At 39.1% G+C, this 14,022-nt stretch overlaps 2 protein-coding genes across 2 annotated transcripts; both read right to left on the bottom strand.

Annotated features, from left to right (window-relative positions):
* Positions 1-878: 878 nt before the first annotated feature.
* Positions 879-2,184, bottom strand: LOC116205443. Its single transcript, XM_031538054.1, has one exon. The coding sequence runs from the start codon at positions 2,023-2,025 to the stop codon at positions 1,171-1,173; it is 855 nt and encodes a 284-aa protein (XP_031393914.1). The 5' UTR covers positions 2,026-2,184; the 3' UTR covers positions 879-1,170.
* A 6,582-nt stretch (positions 2,185-8,766) lies between these two features.
* Positions 8,767-13,327, bottom strand: LOC116205534 (protein NRT1/ PTR FAMILY 6.3-like). The gene is made up of 5 exons (XM_031538161.1): positions 13,120-13,327; positions 12,824-13,001; positions 12,658-12,697; positions 11,968-12,542; positions 8,767-9,894 (listed from the first exon to the last, which is right to left on the bottom strand). The coding sequence occupies exons 1-5, from the start codon at positions 13,229-13,231 to the stop codon at positions 9,024-9,026; spliced, it is 1,776 nt and encodes a 591-aa protein (XP_031394021.1). The 5' UTR covers positions 13,232-13,327; the 3' UTR covers positions 8,767-9,023.
* Between the last annotated feature and the right edge of the window lie 695 nt (positions 13,328-14,022).

The raw sequence follows: 14,022 nt of genomic DNA, 5'->3' as shown, positions 1-14,022 counted from the left end.
TTAATTCCTCTGGAGAAATTTTAAATAAATTTTCTATGACAAATTCTTTTTTTTTTTTCCCAAATTATTCGAAGTTATGATTTCATATTCTTTGAAGTGATTAATGGATTTGGTGGGTGGGGAAGTCCTGCAAGTGTTAAATGTTCCAGCTTCATAAATTCATGTATCCCTCGAATTAATACATATACAACATATACGTTTTCTATATTATCCATTCAATGCATGCAATCCTCATATTATTCAGATATTTCACACACCCCTATATATATACACGAAAAACTATATATTCATGTATATATAATTCCACAGAAATATGCAACTGAAAATTGACAGGAAACATAAGCAGGTGAATAGAATGGACCAAATTATAAAGAAAAAATGGGATACATGCCGCTGCCTTCGATGATGTCATGGTGTTTGCAAGTCAAGCTGGCCGCAGGTTATTAATTTTGGTTCTATGACTTCCATCAAATGCTGTCTTCAGATTCGATCGAACTGCTCCAAGCGCTAGCCTCTTGCCGAGCTTCATACTCGATTTAGTCGTGCCTGTGCTCCCAAAGGCTAATCATCTTCAGATTATGCTAAATCTCGGGGTCAAGCCAGTCTTGAGCTTTATTCAAGGTCCAAGATCCTGTTCATATAAGGAATCTTAAAAGCCAATGCTGAGATTCATCGGTCATGAGCCCATTAATTCTGAATTTGATCCGTGCTCAAGCTTCTAAAGATTGTCTAGCAAGTGGTGAATCTCGGCCTTCACTTTCACAGGTCGAGTCGGAGTTCAGGCATCTCAATACTTGGTCGAGCTCGATGCGTCATGTGAGCGCGAAATTGAACTGATACAATTTCTGAATGGTCACCATCATAATGTACAAGGAAAGAATCCATAAAACAAGATTAATGCCAAAATTCAATAGCCCAAGCAAGTCATAGAAGGTAAGAGGGATTAAACAAATTTAACATTTATCAACCCAATTTTCCCCTTTTTATATTAATAACCACAAAAAAAAAGGATGAGAACAACCAAAAAAATGGGTTGACGAGTGCATGTAGAGGGATTAAACAATTTACCATCACCCACGATTAAAATAAAAAGTAAATATAAAAAAAATATAACAATAAGACAAAAGGAATGAAAATTAAAAAATAAAATGGACACAATGTTTTTCCTTTTTACAATCTATAGATGATGAGGAAGCAGGGCAACACCGCACGGGAATCGAACACGACCAACTCGCCGTTCTCCCCACTCAACGAGTCGTACCCGCCCCGGTCCTCCAAGAGCTGGTCGAACCCGACCCGACCCGCGATGACCCGGCAAACCAGCATCGCCCTCCTGCCCCTCCCCCCGCCGGCGCTCTCGTGGGCCCGGCCGCTGCCTGAGAACGTGCAGATGGACTTTCCTCCCTTGCACTGGAGAGCCCACGCGCCGCAGGGGCTGTCGTGTTCCCCGCTGCCCGCCGCCCCCATGCAGCGGAACCGCATAACCTCGTTCCCGTCCGCCGCGCAACGGGCGTTCTCGTCTCCGGGTTGGCTGCTGCGCGGGGAGGCCCGGGCGGCGCGCGCCTTCACCCCCTCGCGGTACTCCTCGAAGTGGGCCACGGCCCTCGGACCGTTCTGCACCTTGAAGATCATCTCGACCCGGCCGGAGAATGCCTTGGGGCTCCACCCCGTGTGGAAGATGATCTCCACCACGTTCCGCGACGGGTGCCCCTCCGGCAGCTCCGTCAGGGCCGGGAAGACAGGCTCATGGAGAGTCCTGCTGTGCCGGGCATTGCTTACCCGAGCCGGTTCCGTCTTCGACCGCTTCAGAGCCGGCAAGGACTGTCTGGGCGGCTGGAGGAGCGGGTCTGAAAGGGGTTTGGTTTTCCTGGCCTTCTGGGTGGCGACGTCGACGACGTCCTTGAGGGTCTGAGCGCTTTTCCGGCAGCTGGAGGATCCGGCGAGGAGTGCTTTCGGATGCGGCTGGTAGACGTCTTCGAAGGCTCTCGACTTGCACTGTAAGGACTTGACCCACCCGCTCGCCATCAAATCAGACCTCAGAATGCGACCTTAAGATTCTCCCAGTATTTCTCTCTCTCTCTCTCTAGTTCCTCTCTCTAGAGAGAAGTTCTTGATTCTTCCATGGACGTGCGTTAATGTTTGAAGAAGAAGAGGAAAAGGAAAAGACTCGAATGAGAAAAGAACGCGCGGTATTAAAACGACGGGGGCCTCAGTGGACTGACTTGGAATGACGAATCTACCCTTTGGCATTTGTCTCTTCTCTGATTTCAGGTTTTAAGCGTGATCATACATGGAAACAAAATCCATTAATCGAAGGAAAACGAAATTTCATGATTGGCTTCCCGTGGTGTTACGTCCCATGACGTGCCCCTGCCTCATTCTAACACGTGTTTAAAACACTTGGCCATTCCCATATTGTTAAAACTTTTTTAACTGCACAGTTTCAATAGCCGATCCATCAGAATATATACTATTGTTTCTTTCAGAAAGGAAGAGAAACGCATGAAACTCGCATACGGGGCTAAGAGAATGAGTGTCAATACAATCAGCTATCACCATAACCAGTGCACGAACATCTCGGATAGGATACCCTAACCCGATGGCAAATTATTAATCATAATGGCGCGGAGATTAGATTAGTTAAGAATGTGTTAGCTATGCATTTGTGCTTGTTGATCCTCTCCCACCAAATCTTCTAATTAATTTCCCTTTTCCACGGGGGTGAAGTAGAAAAGGCTACATATTTAGAAAAGAGCATGCTTTTTGGCCATTGAAAGCAGTCAATGTAACTAACTCATCTTTTTCCAAGCATTTCTTGAAATGGGACCTGCTGACTGGGTTAGCTTACAGACAAAGGGAGATCCAAACCTATAATTATGTGCAAAACTGCAATACCAGATATTTCTCCTAAAATGCCCGTTTAATCCTGTGCTTGAATCGTACCCGAGCATGCACCGAATACAGAGTCGGAGACCCATAGAGTACCCCGAGATTGATCAAGAACTCATGAGCTCGCAAAATGGGACAATTCATGACTCGTGTTTATAGCTCATGGAACTGAACACGCGAGAACCGGTTTGCATGGGAAGTGTACCATTAAATTTCCGCCTAAACTCTTAGCTCTACCAATTGGATTTTTCTCAAAAACTATGTAACTCGAGTGTAGTACCGGACGATGTTTAGGGGCATGGTATGGACATATATATATATATATATATATATATATATTCAGGTGGAACCGTATGGACATTTCTTAAGGAAGCACGCACTTAATTTGTACAGGTTGCCAACAACCACCATTCCTAATTGTTAATTAATTTCCTTTATTAATTATTATCTTTTTCCTGACAAGTTCTCAGTAGAGTACTTTACATGGGAATTTGCACTAGAAATCAATGAGGGGTGGTGGGGAGGGGGGGTTGGTGTGAGAATTGGAGTGAGAATCATAGACAATGGGGAGGGGGACTATTAATTAAATTTCTTGGCATTAATCAATCAGAATTAAACACCTCATTGGCTAAGGTGGGTAAAGGCACCAAAATGATCTCATCAGTCAAGTCATTTTCTGATAAAAATGCCAATTTGATTTGCCTTCCATTGGACCGACGACCCCCTCCCCAACGCCGAGTGAATCTCTGCAATCACTGATCTCTTGATCTCTTTCTCCTTGAAATTAAAGCAAAGCCAAACACAAAATTAAATCTCTTCTTGCTTGCAGGGTTTCCTTTTGTAAGATTGAAGTTTCAGTTCAGGCGCAAACAAAGCTTGCGGATCTTCTTTTATTATTTTTCCCCTTTACTTTCCCTTTTTTTTTTCTAACTTTTTGCATCTGATTCCCAAAGAAAAAAGACATGGAAATTCAAAGAAAACAACATAAGAAAGGATGATCATCATCACATTCACCTAACCAATGAGATTTGAAATTAATGGGGATATTAAATTTCCGTCCGCCACCGATCGTTGTCTCTTTTCTTACGACAACGAAATTGTTTCAGAATGTGAAAATCATATAATACACACATAAACAAAGAGAAGCAGCATGATTTGGTTTATAACTAATTAATTTGGTGATGCCATGTGATACACAGCAGTTTCTTCACAATATAAATATTTATCTACTTATATCAAATTTTAAAAAAATAAGAACTCATATATATATGGTGCCCTAAGTTTGGGATTACCATGAGAGGGGGAATAATTTTGATAATTAATTAAATAGCATTCACAAAGCAAGAAAATGGAAATGGGATGAAAAATTAAAGAATCATGAGTTGGAATCTTTCATAGAAGTTTGAGGTCAAAGCTCGGGCGAATAGAAGAATGGAAAGAGAATAGAAGCAGACACATGGAGAAAAATAAAATATTTATCTTGTTTTTTAAATGATAATATATGTATATAATAATAAAAAAAGCACTGAAATTTGAACTAGAATTGTGCACAAAATTTCAATTATTCTCTTTGCGTTCTGTTATTTCATGAATTGATAGTAGATCAGCAGTGTAAAGATATAATTCTCCATCAGCTACAGTGATAATTTTCATTGGGATAATGGCCCAGTGGCTACAAGAAGACAAGACAACATTGATATCTGCGAACACTATACTAGTTTTATATGACCCTGTTGTAGGGTAACACCAAAACCTAATAATATGGGCCATTCATTACATTGTTAATTCAATTTTCTACCATCATTAATAATCCGCATCGACCTTACAGCATGAGCAATTCCACAATATAATTACAGTCAGCTCAATGCAGTGTATTCATCACTGATGTATATACGAGTCTACATGGGGTTCGAGCACCGACCGATTCGATTGATTCTTTTTCTGGGTTGAGTATTGGTTACAATTTATGTACATTGTAGAAAGGAAAGGAGGGGAAAGTATGTGTGGGTGGGGGTGGGATTTGTTTTCCTTGACAGCCTTCGCTCTCACGCCTGTCTTTGAAATTTATCCTTTTTAGTCCCCCGGGAACCGCGCTTGATATACTGAGCTGAGCGTGCTTTCAGTTTCATCTCAAAACTGTACAAGAAAGACTATTAAAACCAATTGAATATGGCCCTTTCTTTTACACTCCTTTTTGACCTATTTTCTGTCTCCCCTTTCAATATTAATCCACTCTAAATTGTAATCATTACTTATAATTGGAAAAGTATTCAGTAGTTTGTGTTCTTGAAATCATGTGATTAAGAACTTAATTGTTCCCGATGGATAAGTACAAAACAGACGCAATATTTCTAGCAATATATAGTAACTCGAGTGGTAAAAAGTGGAAGTGACATTCTAAGCACAAAAAGATCGATCAATGTATTTCAAAAAATAGTGATGATTAATTATATATAATGTCCTTTTATTAGTTATGAGAATTTTTATTCTATTATATTACTTTCATGAGTTTTCATATAATAAAGAAGAATTATATGTATAGTGGATGCTTCTATTCGTCATGACTCTTGGACTATCTATTTCAAAATAAAGATATAGTGTCATGCAAAATTGATCAACAAAATTTAGTGCAAGGCAAAATGATTAGGGGGTTGACCAAAAACTCTGAGCCATGAAATGCTCATAAATGCGAATATAATTTATTTATTTATTTTAATTTTCATGAAATTAAGAGATGAAAGGAATTGCAACTCTCTCTCTCTCGGTAGCTAATAAATGGTTTCATATTATAATAATAATAATAATTTTTTTATCTTACCTTAACTTTACTTTTTTATCTATTTAACAATATAATTATTACTTTTCTATCGTATTTTTTTATTCAAATTCTCTATCATTCTTTTTATTTATTTATTATTACAATAAAATTTTTAATATTAAAATTTCTTAATTATTCAATATTTTTCCTCAATTTAATAACACAATCATTAAATTCTTTTAACTATTCAATATTTTTTATCAATTCAATAATAAAATCATTACTTTTGTATTTATTTCATCAAATCAAACTAAATTAAATTGAATCAAATTTAACTTTATTAAAAAACGCAATAGATAAATCTTAATCTTAGATATCATCAACGGCCATAAATGCAATTTGGGAAACAGCTCCTCCGTCTCAAAATTCTGGGCAATCAAATTGTTTTTCAAATAGAGGCCATCGAAATTTGAATTTTTATTTTATGATACAGCTCATGGCTACAGTGCTACCCCTGCATGCTCTTATGGGAACTATAGTTTTAAAATGCTTGTTGCTCGAGGATCCCATACTTCCCACATTACAATAGAGACCGATCAAAGTCCCGCTACCGCTACGCATAAATACGAGTTTGAGATTCATTACTCTAATAGAAACGTAGCGAAATCTGATGACAAAAGAATAAATCAGGACAATGCGTTGGGGTGCGTTGATTGAAACAGGAAAACTCCGAATGTTAAGAAAATAATAAGGCGGCAATCCTACATGAAGTAATTCACGGAATCATATGCGTTTGCGGTCTTTTTTGTTAACTTGCAACTGTTATTTTTCGATCTGTCATAACTTGGAATTTTCTCATGATTGAGATCTCAATGGTATCAATAGTGACAATGGCCTTCCAATTTCCATGCCAGGAATTCGTCCATCGATCTCTTCAAAATTAGAGTGGACCCCCCATTTTCTGTTAACCATATTTTCTTTTGCCAGTTTATATATGGATGCTATTATTATTATTATATTTTTGACGGAAAAAGTATACTATTAGTCCCGTAGATTTAGATTTGAATCACTTTTCTATTTTCGTCATTTTTCTATTTTTTTGATCGTTTGTATCATTTACCTTACATTACTTTTCTATTTTAATCATTCCGTTAACTTTTCATTAAATGTATTAAGTTGGATGCCATGTCAGTCACACATCATCATTTTTTGTTTTTCATCTTCCTCCAATTTGAACCAAACACAGCAATTGAAACTAGCTAGTGAAATTCTTAGCGGGTGAGTTGGGACATTCACCTTGTTCCTCTTCCGGTTTATCTTACCAATTTCTTAATAAAAAATTTAAAAAGGCAAACAAGAGTGAGGAAAACAAGTAAATAAAATAAAATAATCAGAGAAAGAAGAAGAAGATGAACAGTGGCGACATTTCTTCTTCTTCTTCACAGATCCACCGAAAATTGGACTTGGTGATTTCCTGTACTATATATTATACATAAGTATTTTCAAAAGTTCACATATAATGCAAAGAATTTCTACTCCAAAATTATACATTTATGGAAATTCAATTTCACATCACACTTCACCAAAATTATATATAAAAAAAGGAGAAATGGCAGAGGAAGAAGTTGATTTCAAACATTCCTTCGTGCTTCTCGAATTTTTTCGTGACTACTTTAAAGTGGGTTGATTACCGCCTGCTCCTTTGGTATTTAACGAAAGAGTTGACAGAAGGATTAAAATAGAAAAATAAAGTAAGATAAAAGATGCAAACGACAAAAAAAAATGGAGAAAATAAAAAAGTGACGAACCTATGGGACTAATAGTATTTTTTTTTCCTTTTTTGAGCGTATATAAATTGTGTATCAGGAATTATTTCATAGAGCCAAGCCAGGTCCACCACATAATTTCAAGTACAATGAACCTTGTCGGTCAGTATACTTATGAATGAAAGACCACGTACGACTATATATATCATTTGCATGTGATGTATGTAGTGCGGAAAATGAATCCGTTGTCCCAATTTTTACCTCATGCAAATATAAACACACAATAGTCCGGTATCGGGAATGACTCGTGACTAGTACAATCAGTAGAAGATTTGTATCTACATTATTGATTTGATGGTAAAATGGTCAAGTGTTACGTCACGTTGTCTAATATCTAGTAATCCTAAAATAATCGGGAAAGAGAATTTCTACAAACTTCTACAGAGTGTACCGGAAATTAGGGGCTGCCATATATCAATTGAATTTCACTCTTTTTTTTTTCTTCCTGCACAAAGAAATGGAAAAAAAAGAAGGACAATGATCATAGGATAAAGAGAAACTCAAATCATGCAAAATCATGGCTATTATCATCTTTTCGGGCGGCAAATCTCCCTAATTTTCTCCATGGGATATGCCTCATGATCATTTTTCTACATCGTGGCCCATGAGGAAAAAGTGAAAAGGCCCCCTCGAAGGTCAAAGATGGGCCTTTCCATGAAATGATTCGATCTTCTAACTATTTCTACTTAATACGCAATTTCCCAATTTCTTCAATTTTTTTATTTCTTGCTCAAACTCTCTTCCCTTTATCCATTATATTCTACTGACTTTTTTTTATGCTTTTTCCACATTTCACATCATTGCCCTCTTAAGAATGTCGAACCTTTTTTCTAATTTATATGGAGAGTCATGAGTTTATAACAAAATAGAAATTATACTAATTAATAAAGGAGTACGGATAGTTCCAGAACAAGTATCGAACTTGTAATCTCTTTGTTATTAGGCAGACGAGTAAGCCAATGTGCTACAAACTATCGGTAAATGTCAAAGATTTGCTCGTAGGGATAAGCTCACCAGGCAGAATTTTCCAAAAATACTAGCATAAATTTAGCACAAAGATTCAAACTCTTTATCTTTCGGGCCAACGACAGGTTGGTCTTCGTCTCTCCTGGTCTACAAGATCAGGGCTCGAGTTGCACAGAAGTGTTTCAGCCCATATGACCTTGGGCCAAGATATGTTTGCAGTCACTGATCAAATCTTAAACGATGAAACAAAATCAAACCCGACCTAAATCTATCGCATTATCCAACCCTTTTATCAAGTCGATTTGCGGAAGGTTAAGATCTCGAATAGGATTCCCGAAACTGGTTACGGAAACATCTCCACAACTTGTATTATGTGTTGCTCCTTGGCATGCATTTCACTATTTTACAAATATTTGAAAGGTTAAAACTCACAGACACTGTTGAGCTAGAGATCATCACCTGGGGCCGGGGTTTGGCTATACAAAAATCACAGAGAAGAAGAAACAAAATGAAAGGGCTGATTGCAAGACAACAGTGGCTGAAAATGTGAAGAGCACTGGGACCCTGTGGGCCCCCGGGCCCACTCAAGCATGGAAAGTGGGCTCTGATTCTTCAAGCTCAATGCCCTCATCAGCAAGCCTCTTGTCCTTGTACACATACCACTTGGCACAGGCCAGGTAGACCACAAGGTTGATGCAGCTCAAGATTGCCAGCAGCCAATAGAAGTCATAGAGCCGACCTTGGTTGAGGTTGTCAGCGAGCCATGGCCTCTTGGTCCCAGTCACCCTGTGGACTACTGTGACCAGCAGCGAGCTCATGAAGAACCCTAACGACAGCGTGCTGAGGAACAGCCCTGTGCTCATGGTTTTCATCCCCTTGGGGCACTCCCTTAGGAAGAAGTCGAGCTGCCCGATGTACATGAACGCCTCGCCCGCCCCTACCACTAGGAACTGCGGGGTGAGCCAGAACACGGTCAGTGGGATCACCGCAGATGGGTTGTCGGTCAGCTCGTGGTCCTGAGCGACCCGGAGCCGCTTCAGCTCGGTCAGGGCAGCAGCTGCCATTGCGAGGATCGACAACACCAGGCCCAACCCGATACGCTGGAGCGGGGTCAGGCCCTGAGGGTTATTCAGCAGTCTCCTCGCAATGGGGACGATGAACCGGTCGTAGATGGGGACTGTCACGAGGATGCCCCCAACGAAGAAAACCGTCAGCGATGCCGGCGGGATCTGGAATTTCCCGATGTGACGGTCCATTGTTGTGGCCTGGGACACGGAGAACGTGGTCATCTGGGCATAGACGGTCCAGAACATTATGTTGGTGGCCCAAATCGGCAACATACTTAACACGAGCTTCACTTCCTCCACGTCAGTTAGGGTCGACAGGTACCACTTGTTCACTAGGGTCGAGTTAAACGGCATATCGGGGTCCTTGATTGCCGCCTGGTCCAGGAAACTGCAACAATATTAAACAAAGACAGACGACATATACAGATTATTATTATTATTATTATATCCATGTATGCCTCAATAATGTGAAACTAGACAAACATAAGATGATTGGGCCTCTGGCATCATTTATCCACCGGAAATTAAAAGGAAAAACCAATATGATCGAGAGATATATGGGCCGTGGGGCATGTTGTGTTGGGTCAATTGGATCGTTTGATCTAGTCATGCATGCGTCTCTACTCCAATCCTGGTGCATGCCGTGTCGTTTTGCAGGAAATGATGGGACAAATGAATAGTACTTATATTAAAGAATTTCTAAAAGATCTGATATATATGGCAGGCATGTACTCGCTTGTTCTTTTCAATACTCTCAACTTTCCGGTGAGTAATGATCTGCATACGTCACTTTGCCTTATATTTGAAAATCTATTTTTTTATTTAATTTTTAAAGCTGGAAATTAGTTGGTAAAAGGGGGGGAAATGAAAAGGAAAAACAGAGATATGCAGTTGTATTTCATGTATTTATTCCCTATGGAACAAGTAATTGTGTGCTTCGTGAGCTCTTTAAAAATGTTTGCCCCCAAAGAGCTGACTGGAGGAAAATATTTATGATGGGGACTGGTTGCATTTTTTATATGGCATTGAATGGATCCATCCACATATTCTTTCTTTGACGCAATTAACCCAAAGAAGAAAAGGAAACCATAACAAAAATGAGAAGAGCCACCTTTTTGTTTAATATATGTATATATATATATATATGATATAAAAGTAGGAATTCGATGGGCTAATCAGAAAATCATGAATGCATCTAATAGCATAGGTGTAGCACAAGAACAAAGTGAATTATTGATGGTTGAAATACTTGCTATATATGTACTATAATATTATTTACTTGGGCTAGAAGATTGTAATTTATAAGCATTATTGGATATCCTAACCTGGTCCCCCATTTCTCACTTATCTATACACATAAAGGATACCCACAAGTTTTGGAAGATAGAGATGGGGAATCCTACCTATTTACGTATTGGGCCATGGGAGTCTGAGCTTGATACTCCGGCTATCCAACAAAAGCAATTAATATATAGTGTATCTATCTATAGATGACATGCATATATGCACACAAGTCGACATCGACTTCACAAAAATTTACCACATCATTATTGAATTAATATAAATGGCTGGCTGATGTGGCAAATTGAATCATTAATTTCTAGCTTATTAGTTAATTTATTATAAGTTCTTCTGCATGGTTGTCACCCAAAAAGAAAAAAAAAATATTTTGCATGATTTTAGTGAAATTTGCATCTTTGAATGGTAACCAGAAAATTACGAGGTATGGGTTGGGTTGACAAATTGTCTTTCGTGAGGGGAAAATTTATTTGTGGCCCAAAGTTTCCAGACTCAGTAAAAATATTTCATAATCAAGAAAAATATGACGTCTGCTAATGATAAATAATAGGCTCAGAACACATCGTCCTAAAAAAGAATTATAATGACCAGATGGGAAGAATCCTAAAATGAATATTCTAAGTCCTGACTGGTGGGGGTTGCATGCCCGGCGAAACATATAAAGTTTCTTCCTACCAATTACATGTGAATTTGCCAATTATTGAAATCTTTGTATTATTTGAGACCAATTACATGTGAATTTTCCAATTATTGAAATCTTTGTATTATTTGAGATAAGAATCATTGGGCGGTTTAATTTGTTTTTTTTGTGTGAACCTGGAATCCGAAAATCTAATTGGGTATCAACTAATGCAGTCGAGTCGAGTCGAGTCGACACACTAAGAGGTAAAACTCTCACAGTATGAATTTTCTGTATTCACAAGGACTTGAACTCGAAATATTACTTAAGCGGAACAAGAGTCGAACCGCTTGAACCAATCCATATTGATTGGGTGGTTTATAATTAAATTTATATATTCACGACCATATCTATTACTTTTATTTTTTCCTTTTTAAGTGAAAATTTTAAAGAGGGACTTTTGTTTAATTAATACGATGTAATTATAGAGAGGTAGGATGTAAGTTAAATATTTTTTGAAGAGATCATGAAGGAAACACTAACCGGAACTGCTTGCTGTGGGGCAACCTCTGCTTCTTCTTCTTACTGTCTCTTTCCAAAATCAAATCATCAACATTGAACAGAAGTGAGACATCGGAAGGCAGCTCCAAGTGCCTCTTCCGCCATGCCGCCACGAACACCACCGCAATCTGTGTCAGCGGGCTCCCCACGAGCTTCTTGAACCGGTACCTCCTCGTTCCCGACACGAACACAATCAGACCGATCACAATTGCAGCGGCGCAGATCCCATAGCCCCACTGCCTCCCGAGGTTGTCCTGTATGTACACGAAGACTGTGACCGCCGCGAGAGACCCGATGCTTATGAAGAAGAAGAACCAGTTGAAGAAGTTAATCATCCGAGTCCTCTCCTTCTTGTCTGACTCGTCGAACTGGTCCGTTGCGAACCCTGATACGCTCGATTTGAGGCCGCCCGTCCCTAGGGCAGTGGTGTAGAGGGCTACATAGAGGACTAGAAGTTGTGTGCCACTCGCGGGGATGCAGGCTTGCGCGGTTCCTGGATCACATTTCGGGGGGTGGAGACCCGGGATTATGGTAGAGATGGTCAAGATGGCGACCCCCAAAATGGTAACCAGGAATTATTCGGAGGCAATGATCAGCAAGCTTCAACAAGCGTGTCGGAATAAAAAATAATACAAAAGCACAATCTTATATCCAACAAAAAAAAGTACTTACAGCTGCCTGAATCGCGGCAAAGATTGCAATTGTACGGTACCTATTGAGAGAAGGAACCAGAAACTGGTTAAACGTAACGACACATACTAGTAGCGAATGGCAATATGAATAGAGCAATTAAGATCATATCCATTAATGTTCAGTCAGTTATAGGTTATTCTTGGACCTGCCAAGGAATGTATCGGCTACGAAGCCCCCAAGCAGGCAAAGCATGAATGAAGTCCCGAGGAAGTTCGTGACGGTATTGGCTGAAGCGGCATTTCCAAGGTGCATAGTGCCTGTAAGGTACGTGACCAGATTAACGGCAATTCCTAGCGTGGTCAGTCTCTCTATTGCCTCCACACCTGATGATGAGAGGATAACAAAGTTCATTATGGAAGATGACGGACATGGCCAAATGCTTTATAGCACTATTTGATCGGATATATAATCCCAAGTCACAAGTGTAATATAATGTAAGACCTAAAATCATTGCGGCGCTTGTCCAGCCACCAGTTTTGGACCGGTCGGCAGGTCGGCCTTTGTAGTCCCAGGCATCTGATAGGGTTTTGCCTTGTGTTTCAGGGAGAGCCATGTGGTCCTTGGCAATGAAGAAGATTTTGTGGTGAAGTTTGGAGAAGAAGGAAAAGATATAGGAGGGGGTTGCGATCGATCGTGAAACGAGGAAGAAACTGGTGGCCTTTATATAGAGAAGTGAAAAATCATAAAAGTAAAAAACAAAATTAAAAGGAGAATAGTTTATTTGGAAGGATGTGCCGCCTGGCAAAAATATTATGGCTTCGGTTTTTCTTTCGGATTTTTTTATTCTTAAGTGAATAAACTATCACTTATGATTGGAGATTTTACGATCACCTTAATTGCACCTTGCGGGTCTCTTCTTTTTCCCTATTATTTTATATAGTTCCACAGGGATTTGGTTGTCATTTTTTCATAATATTTGCTTGTAATTTTCATTAAAGTTAATTAGTAGGCAAAATTATCAAAGAGGGTATAGTACAATGATATACGCCATTACTTAAAAAAGATTTCAGATTTGATACTTTGATGGGCTTATCGGGTCCCTTTATTTAACTATAATAATTTTTATTTCGTTTTACTAGACTCACGAGTCTCTCTTGTAAAAAAAAAATTTCTAAGAAAAGTTGCATAATATTATATATGTGTGTGTGTGGAGCCACCTGGGGGTGTGGTATATTTATATTAGAAAAGGAACTAAAATTGCAAAAAATTGACAAAAGTCTTTTTTCTAAATGCAAGACTCCACAGAAAATTTTCACTGAATTAATGGAAGGGCAAGCTTTTAAGGTTAGCACATAAGTTATCTTCAGTAATTGATGTAAAGTGTAGGTGCAAAGTTATCTTCAG

This window comes from Punica granatum, chromosome 4 (assembly GCF_007655135.1).
Source record: "Punica granatum isolate Tunisia-2019 chromosome 4, ASM765513v2, whole genome shotgun sequence".
Taxonomy (NCBI): domain Eukaryota; kingdom Viridiplantae; phylum Streptophyta; class Magnoliopsida; order Myrtales; family Lythraceae; genus Punica; species Punica granatum.
Note: the sequence above shows the minus strand (reverse complement) of the source record. Positions and strands in the feature narration are given on the sequence as shown.